The sequence below is a fragment of the Grammomys surdaster genome, unplaced genomic scaffold, assembly GCF_004785775.1.
Source record: "Grammomys surdaster isolate TR1022 unplaced genomic scaffold, NIH_TR_1.0 125977, whole genome shotgun sequence".
In the NCBI taxonomy this organism is placed as follows: domain Eukaryota; kingdom Metazoa; phylum Chordata; class Mammalia; order Rodentia; family Muridae; genus Grammomys; species Grammomys surdaster.
In genome coordinates this window covers 2,173,729-2,183,565 of record NW_021620793.1, presented here as the reverse complement: position 1 = coordinate 2,183,565, position 9,837 = coordinate 2,173,729, and the positions used below count along the sequence as shown (strand labels likewise).

The window sequence follows — 9,837 nt, the reverse complement described above, 5'->3', positions numbered from 1 at the left end:
GGGAGGGTCATGCAAATGACTGAGAAGTGGGAGGGTCATGCAAATGAACATGTGGAGGTTGGTTGTTGTTGCCTATGAGACCAGTTTCAAAAGGTGGAATTAAAATTACTCGTGCATTTGGTAATCCAGCTAATGAGGGAGGTGTTGAGAGAAATCATGACTTCAGTGTACTGATGCTACTTAGTCTGAGGAACTAGGGATTTAATTATGTGTAGGTATACACACATGACTGAGTACAGGCGCCTGTGAAGGATAACAGCGTCAGATCACTGATGCTGGAGTTACAGACAATGCACACCTGATATTGACCCTTGGAAATGAACTCAAGTCTGCTAGAAGACTGTGTGTGTTCATAAATATATACACATACATATTCTTTATATATACACTGTTCTATAGAACTATAATATATATCCACAGACACATTTAATTATTTCATGTGTTTTGCTTGCCTGTGTGTCTGTGTACCACGTGTGTGTCTGGTGCCTGTAAATGGAGACCAGAGGGAAACATCAGATATTCTGGTTGTGAGCTGCCCTGTGGGTGCTGGGAACCGAACCCAGGTCTTCTGCAAGAGTAGCCTGTGTTCTTACCCAGTGAACCATCTCTCCAGTTCCTAAAGATGTAATTCTTATTTTAAATTATATGTATGCAGGTATATGTGGGCATGTAATACATGTGCAGGTGCACATGCAGTCCAGAAGAGGCCATCACGTTTTCTGAAGCTGGAATTACAGGTAGTTTTGAGTCATTTGACCCAGCTTGTAGGGCTGAGCCCCTGTCCTTTGCAAGAGCAATGCATGATTGTAACCCCTGGGCCGGGCTCTCCAGAATATGACTTTTAAAGTCTCGGTCTCCTCTTACAGTCTCTGGCTTTTCTTCTATGTTCTCAAATATACAATCTGAGGTTATTAACATACTGAAGTGACATTCCTCAGGGAATCTCTTAAGGACTGTTAATGTTTACTGTAGACAGTTCAAGATGTTGAAAGACCAATCTTGATGAAACCTGACAGTATTTTGAGTAGTGTTTCATTCTGTCCTGAAAACTTAGCTGATTAATTAGCCCTCTGTGTTCAGCTAGCTAGGGGTGGAAAATGGTGTGTGTTGGGAAAAAAGTCCTCTTGGGGCTGGAGAGCCGGAGAGCCCGCTCGGCAGATAAGAGAGCACGTGAAACTCCTAGCACCCACACAGTGGCTTACACCCATCAATAACTGCCGTTTCAGCCCTTCTTTTAACCTCTGAAGGCACCAGGCATTCGCACACTGCATATACATATATGCAGACAAAACACACATACACAACATAAAAAAGCAAAAAGTTGCTAAGAGGTGGTGGTGCACACTTTCAGTCTCAGGACTCAAAGGAGGAGGCAGGAGGATCTCTGAGTTGGAAGAAGGTGGTGGTGCACGCCTTCAGTCTCAGGACTCAGAGGAGGAGGCAGGAGGATCTCTGAGTTGGAAGACTGCCTGGTCTACAGAATGAGTTCCAGGATAGCTAGGGCTACCCAGAGAAAAAACCCTGTTTCAGATGACCAAAAATAAAAAGAAAAGAAAGCTGGGGGGGTGGGGGGGGAGGAAAGGAAAAAAAATCTTTGCCTGGGCCAAGTGTCACATGTTTTTAGTCAGAACTCTGGAGGCAAAGGGGGGCTTGAGTCTCTAGAAAAGTCAGGAGCCAGCTAGATAATTACAGTGAGATAGCTAGATCTCTCCCCTCCTCCTCCTCCTCCTCCTCCCTTCCTCTTCCCCCCCCCCTCCCCTCCCCTCCTGGGCTGTGTTGGTGTACGCTTTTTTTTTTTTTTTTTGGTTTTTCGAGGCAGGGTTTCTCTGTGTATCCCTGGCTGTCCTGGAACTCACTCTGTAGACCAGGCTGGCCTCGAACTCAGAAATCCACCTGCCTCTGCCTCCCAAGTGCTGGGATTAAAGGCGTGCGCCACCACCGCCCGGCTTCCCCTCTCCTTTCTTTAGCAGGCTCACCTGAAATTTAGGCTGGCCTTAAATTTGCCATATGGCTAAAGGTGATTTTTAACTCGTGATCCTCCTGTCTTTATCTCCCAAGTGTTGGGATTACAGAATCAAGATTTACATGTGTGTGGCACCCCATAGGAAATCTATTTTCTCAAAGCATTTTGTCTATTTACTAAGAAAGGGAGTTTAGCCGTGCATGATGACTAAGGTTCAGCACTTGAGAAGCAGAGGCAGATAGAGTGCAAGGCTAAGCCGGCTTTACATAGGAAGGCCAGCCAGAACCAGGGAGTCCCTCTCTCTCTTTTTAAAGTTAAATTGTATGGTGAGGTTTTTTTTTTTTTTTTTTTTTTTGTATTATAGACTCAAGTCTCTTGTCATATATTTAAAAGGTATTTTGTTTGTATGGGAAGAATCATTTAAATTTCTATTAAACTTTCCCCTAAGTTACAAAAGAACTGAACCATTCCCTCAGTTTACTGGTCAGTCGTCCCCCCTTGTGTGTTTGTGTGTGTGTGTGTGTATGTATGTGTGTATCGAGTGTGCGTTTGTGCACCGTGACAGAGGATGATAGCCTTCTGGAGTCAGTTTTCTGATTGTGTCTTGTGGTTCTTGGGTTGAATTCAGGTATGTCAGGCATTTTGGCCAGCTTTACCTGCAGAGCCATCTCACTGGCCCTCATCAGTCAATTGTAACAAATAATTTGTTTACCTGTAGAAGAGTTTTTTGATAAGAAAGACTTTGCTTCTGTGTTTCATTTTTAAGAAGCAGTAACTTAAATCATCTTAGGACCGGGGGGAGATCTGCTTTCTGGTAATATCAGCCTTTTCGGGGGAGCCGTGAAGCCATGGCTGTGGATTGTCAGCAGATTCATGCTGTATTAGCAGTGCTGTGTCTGCCTCTCTAATATGCCCCGTGAGAAGCACAAAAAAGGCTGGTTCAGTTCCCAGCACTGCACAGACATCCGTGGTGGTGGTGCGTGCCCGTGAGTGAGTCCAGCACTCAGATGTTGGGCAGGCAGGAGGACACAAGCCTTGCCCCACCCCAAAGGAAGCACATGAAGTGTTGGGCGGCTGAGGCGGCTGAGTGGGTAAGGGGTAAAAGTGCGAGCCTGGCAGTCTGCGTTTATCCTCAGAACCCACACAGTGGACAGAGGAAAACCACCTGCCCATCACCTGCCCACTGTAGCATGTGTGTGCCTACATGAATACATGAACTGAGTAAATGGAAAGTTGTCATGATGAAGCCCGTGGGTTCTAGAACTTGCCATGCAGCCAGTCTGGCCTTTTAATTCTCTGTCTTCCTTCCTGTCCCCCGAGTGTTGGAGCTGCCATCATGAGTCACCGCAGCCCAGCCCACTTCAGTGTTTTAAAGCCACTTAGATTTTATTTTAGGTTTAATAATCATTCTTATAATGTAAGGATTACTGAGAACTTCTGAGGAGTTTGTTCATTTTAGCTAAGTGTTCTTGAAAGAGTAAGGCTAGCCTTAGTAACTACAAACGAGGGTAATGAAATGATGACGTGTAAACACTTGTTTCGGAGTATATAAAACATGGCCGTGCAAATGAGATAACAGTCTGTGAGGCTTGTGTGTGTTTTAAATGGGAGTTATTTAAATAGCCGTTTTTGGGGACTGGGGAGATAACCCAGTTTGTAAAATCCTTGCTGTTCAAACATGAAAACCTGTGTATCTTGAGTGCCCAGCATCCTCACAAGAGCTAGACACACTCCTGTGGTCTTGTTACTGGGATGGCATGTAGCCAGATCAAGTTCCGTGAGATCCTGTGTCTCAGATATGAGGAGGTAGACCAAGACACTTGATATGGATCTGCCTCTCCATACAGTAAGCCTAGAGAACAAGCGCCTCCTACTTTGTAGGTCATATCCTACATATGTAATAGAAATTATCCTAAAAGTAAACATTTTGGAAAAGTATTATTATTACTTTTTGAAAAATTATTGATATAAATTTTACTTCTCCTCTCCCTCCCCCCCCAGATATGGCCGCGTGGAAAGTGTCAAAATTCTCCCCAAGCGGGGGTCTGAAGGAGGAGTGGCTGCCTTTGTGGATTTTGTGGACATCAAGAGTGCACAGAAAGCTCACAACTCCGTCAACAAAATGGGAGACAGAGACCTTCGCACGGATTATAATGAACCAGGCACTATTCCAAGTGCTGCCCGGGGGCTGGATGATACAGTTTCCATAGCTTCTCGTAGTAGAGAGGTTTCTGGGTTCAGAGGAAGTGGTGGAGGGCCTGCTTATGGTCCCCCACCATCACTTCATGCACGAGAAGGACGCTATGAGCGGAGACTCGATGGGTAAGTTCCAAGGTTTCGGTAGGCAGGTATTTTGTATTTGATGTGGTGAGAAACAGAAACTCGTATTTAGGGGCCCCCGATGGATTAAAAGTTTTGGGCATTCTCAATGTTTCCTATTTTGGGTTGGAAACGGAAGTTATTTCTATCCCAGTGGCTGGTACCTCACTGAATCGTAGAGGATATTTCCTGCAGCAGATTGGATATCTACTGGGGAGATTACATGGCGGAAGAGCTCCTGTAGAGCTTCAGTTTTGGGGTTACCTGGCTTCTAGAAGGATATGTCCTCCTTTTGGATATTATCAAGGCCTTCCTTGGATATATCCTTACTACCAGATGGAGCTATTTGGCTGCCGCTTTTGTCTTCGGGCTGTTTGGGATATATCCGGAGTATCGGAGCCTACGGAGCAGTTAGAAGCTGGTAAGCAGCTCTGAGTTTCAGTATGTGAAGCCTACAAACAGATTGGATTGTCACAGAGTGTCTTGCAGATCACTGATTCAACCGCTTGGATGCTACAAACAGTACTTCAGCATGGAGATGTTTGTGTGTGAGAGGACCAGCACAGGCAACGCTTGCTTTCCTATTTGGATCTACTCCCTTTCCATGGAATTACACTGGATGGAATTGGGGAAACAGAGGCGATGGACACTTATAAATGCTGGATATAGCTGCTTCTCTTTGCCGGGATGTATTTGATGCTGAGGTCAAGACTCCAGTAGCCGAGGGAAGAGGATTACTGTCGCTTCTTAAGCAGGCTACCGGCCTGCTGGGGGAACTTTAGCTTTGGACTATACCATCAATTGTGGATACAGCAGTCAAACTGACTGGGCTGGATGGCTACAAAAGTGAACAGTTACCAGTAACCTTGTTCCGCATTGGTTGGAATTATAGAGAATTTTCCTCGTTGCCAGCTGCCTGACTCCTCTTTAGGGATGCAGATTTTTATGAATGTGGATCAATTTATAATTTTCTACTATCTCAAGAAAGAAGTCTGGGGGTTTAAGAGTTACAGTTTGTTTGGGACTCCTTGCTTCCTGTGGAATTATTTGTCTGGTCACTAAGATTTTTTTTCTTGTGGTTCATCTAAATATCATTTGACACCCTTGCCCACTGAGAAGGTGGATTACCCCTGTAAGAGGGGCCAAAATTGGGGAAGTTATGGTCACAATTCTCTCCCTAGATTTAATTGGGATTATAGGTCGTGTTTCCACAGTTGGAAAAGGTTGGTATGTCCTGACCTGTGTATATCAGCCCCTCTTCTAACCCAAGTCACACTCTCTCTCCCCACTAACTCTAGATGCATTTAGTACTAATAGACGAGTCCGAGACTGGCAGGTGGATGTCAGCTCTGCTCCTCCTGTGCCTGCCTCTGTGTCTTCCTAATGGATCAGAACTGCACATACTTGTGACATCCCAGCTGTAGCAGTAACTGCCTAGAACTGTTGCTTATTGCTTTTGTTATATCATTAATTATGGCTTCACCAATTAACACTTGGTAGTGTGCAGAAACAAACATTTTCTTGTACATCTCAAAGGAACCTTCTTGTTAGACATTGAAATAGTCCAATTTTGGAATTACAGTTAATGAAAAAGGAATATAATGTCATCTAATACACTTAAGTTGGAAATATGTTACACACACACACACACACACACACACACACACACTCTTACTTATTTTGCCAGCTTAGAAGTTTTCCCATGATGGCAGCAGGAGAAGCCAAAGTCTCTGGAGTCCTAGGAGACGGCTCATCCATGAGACACTTTCCATGCAACCACAAAGACCTGAGTTGAGATCATAATACATAAAGGCCTGGCACAGTGATTGGCAGCTGGCACCCTCACTAGGGAGCTGGAGACAAGGGTGTCTCTGGAGCTTATCCATTAGTCAGCCTAGCTCCGATGGTTGGCTCCTGGTTAAGTGAGAAACCTTCAAAAATAAGGTCTAGGTTGGGTATGGTGACACACACCTTTAATCCCGGCACTGGAGGCAGAGGCAGGTGAATGTCTCTTGAGTTTGAGGCCAGACCTTAGTGAGTCCTAGATCTTACAAAGTATGAATAAAAAAATAAGGTTTAAAATGGTCAAGGAAGACACCCAGTTTGTCCTCCATGTGGACTTGGATATGTGCAAATGTCCACACATGCACAGACATGTACGCGCACACAGCCTCGGGTAGTAGGACTAGTACTGAGTGAAATGGAGGCTGGCAGTGAGCCCTGATGGAGATACTGGAAGTCTAGGGGTGGACTGAGATGATGCCAGGCGCCACAGAACTTTGAATCTAGCCTTGTTGGGGAGATTCTAATTCTTTATCTTTCATGATTGTTTATTTCTTTGATAGAAGATTATTGATTATTGATGGAGGTTGAAGTTGCAGAGATGCTGCAACTGTCTGTGCCCTGTGGAGTAGAGAACTTAGAATTTCTTATGAGAATAGAGTCCTTCCTTACTCTTCCTTTTTTCTTTTTTTGAGGCAGGGTCTCACTGGCCTCACACTAACTGAGACTCACTTATCTCTGGCCCCATAAAAGTGTATGGGTTGCCATACCTGACACCTTAAATTACCACATAACTGCATATATACACACACACACACACACACACACGCAGTAAGTTCTGTGCTCTTGAGTTGGTGACCATTCTCATCCTAACTGAGGGTGTTGCTCAGTGGTAGGACTCTTGCCTGCACACATGCAGGGCTCTGGATTGGAGCCAGTGCTGGGAAACAGGACCAGTGATGTTGCCAGCATTGCTGCTTTCATCTCAGGCACCTTGAGTGCAGTCAGAGCCAAGGAGACTTATGTCTTCTAGTCACTGAGCTCACATATTAAGAAAATGAGCCCTGGGATAGGTATTTTAAAATTAGGTAACTATGGTTAGGCGCACAAGGAGATAAAACACCTTCCATTCTTAGTCCAAGTTGTGCAGACTCAGTTAAGCAACATCCCAGGATTTTGATATTCTAATCGCTCTTAAGATTCCTTTTCATTTTTAAATATAGTTATTTAGAGTGCCCAAGCATGGAAATGGAGGAGAGGCCTGATAGTGGCTCATGACTTACAGTGGCAGTTCCTAGGGAGACTGAAGCAGATGGGTTGGAGGTGACAGGTCTGTCCTGCGTTGCACAGCAAGACCCCGTCTCTCTCCGAGGGAAGGAAAGTTCAGGAGCAAGAAAATGTTGCATCTGATTGTTTGTTTGTTTGTTTGGTAATCCTTCCACTGCAGACATGGGCTGTTGCAAGCTTCAGCTTCTTCTCAATGCAGTGTGCAGATGTGTCCCAAAGTAAACTGCAAATAATTAAAAGTGTAGTATGTTTTACTCAGATGAAACTGTAAAACAACATTAACGTGAAGTTGGGCCTGGTGGGTGTAGTCTCTTAATCCCAGTACTCGGAGGCAGAGACAGGCAGATCTCTGAGTTTGAGGCCAACCTTGTTTACATAGTAAGACCCTGTCTAAAAATAAACCTCAGCTAAACAAATATAATAGCGAACTTTCACATTAACATCAGGGAGCAGAGCTGGGGTTTTGCATTGTGGCACATGCCTGCAACCCTGATGCTTACGATCGATCAGAAGTTTAAGGTCATCCTTATCTATGTAGGGAGTTTGAGGATAGTCTGAGCTATAGGAGACTCTTTAAACAACAAAAACAGAAAACAGGTTGGTGTTATAACGCATGTGCACACATGTGCACGTGTGCACACCTACACACATATGCACACACCACCTTTTAGTAAAAGTTGGAAAACCCCCAATGAAGGGATTACCACTAAGGAAGGCCCATTATATAAAGAAAGTAACGATGCTCATTAGTGAGGTTTAGAAGTCAAGTCAAATGCCGAGCATGTCAGTGTTTGCTTACACTAAGGTTTGTGCTGTTCAGAAAGTGGCGAGGCGGAAAGGCAGCTCTGATGTGAATGTTTGCATGACTTGCCTTCAGTTTTGCGTGCTCCTTTCTGATTAACTATTTTCCCCTCCTAAATGCAGGGCTTCAGATAACAGGGAGCGTGCTTATGAACATAGTGCCTATGGACACCATGAACGGGGGACAGGAGCATTTGATCGGACAAGACATTACGATCAGGATTACTATAGAGACCCTCGCGAGCGGACTTTACAACACGGGCTCTATTACACTTCTCGGAGTCGAAGTCCAAACCGCTTTGATGCTCATGACCCCCGATACGAACCTAGGGCCCGGGAGCAGTTTACACTGCCCAGTGTGGTACACAGGGACATCTACAGGGACGACATTCCCCGGGAGGTACGAGGCCGAAGGCCAGAGCGCAGTTACCAGCACAGCAGGAGTCGCTCACCACATTCGTCCCAGTCGAGAAACCCGTCCCCGCAGCGGCTGGCTAGCCAAGCCTCCAGACCCACGAGGTCCCCCAGCGGCAGTGGCTCTAGGAGTCGCTCCTCGAGTAGTGACTCCATCAGCAGCAGCAGCAGCAGCAGCACTGACAGGTAGGTTCTCACCGGCTCGGGTGAGCAAGGTCTTCACGTGTTCTCAAACGCTCCATGGTCGGTGGCGATGACCGTAGTACTTCATGTTTAAAAAAAGTAATCTTGGAATTTGTGTTTCATGAGTAACATGCAGATATCCAGTTAACCAGAGTCTAAGGATGGTTTGTCAGAGCTGTTGTTTAAATCCAGTTGCTGGAAAGGAAGAAATAGGGATGGTTGGTGAGACAGAGGCATGAGCCTAGGTCGCTGGAGTTTCATTGTAACTTCTTCAGTGTGCTGAGTCAACTTCTCCACGGGGCCAAACATTTCTGAAAGCTTTTTGGTTAGATATGTTGGTGAAATACATTATTATCAGTGAGTAAATCAACTTTAAGCATATTTTAACACCACAGTGTGGTTTACCAATTTTATAAATGTATTCTTTCACCCAGAGTTAAGGTATTGTTCTTCAAGGCTGCGTGAACTCGGTCGGTTGTTGGGCTTTTTTGGATTTGAAGGAGTTTTATTTATTTATTTATTTACTGTTTTTATTTTATTTTTATTTTTATGTTTTTGGTTTTTCGAGACAGGGTTTCTCTGTGTAGCCCTGGCTGTCCTGGAACTCACTCTGTAGACCAGGCTGGCCTCGAACTCAGAAATCCACCTGCCTCTGCCTCCCAAGTGCTGGAATTAAAGGCGTGCGCCACCACTGCTCGGCTCGAAGGAGTTTTATGTTAGAGATAGTAATAATAAATTGAAGGGAATTAACAAGGAGATTTAGAGCTTAGGCTGTAAGCTAAACTGTTCCAGAACTTTCAGTTTTTGAAAGTAGAGTTCAGCCGGGCGGTGGTGGCGCACGCCCTTAATCCCAGCACTTGGGAGGCAGAGACAGGTGGATTTCTGAGTTCGAGGCCAGCCTGGTCTACAGAGTGAGTTCCAGGACAGCCAGGCTATACAGAGAAACCCTGTCTCGAAAATCAAAACAAAACAAAACAACAAAAAAAAGAAAGTAGAGTTCAGTAGATGGTACAATCCTAGGTAACACTGGATAGTTTTCCTTGTTCTAAGCCTGTTTTCTCATTGCTTATGTGAACCTTACTGTAGAA

At 44.9% G+C, this 9,837-nt stretch overlaps 1 protein-coding gene across 1 annotated transcript in view; it reads left to right on the top strand.

Moving 5' to 3' along the window:
- The window catches only part of Spen (spen family transcriptional repressor), a 69,063-nt gene that overhangs the window by 11,706 nt on the left and 47,520 nt on the right, over positions 1 to 9,837 (top strand). The window contains exons 2-3 of the mRNA XM_028754030.1: positions 3,965 to 4,285; positions 8,276 to 8,752. Of these exons, the coding sequence (XP_028609863.1) occupies positions 3,965 to 4,285; positions 8,276 to 8,752 (798 nt within the window). The remainder of the gene's footprint in view (positions 1 to 3,964; positions 4,286 to 8,275; positions 8,753 to 9,837) is intronic.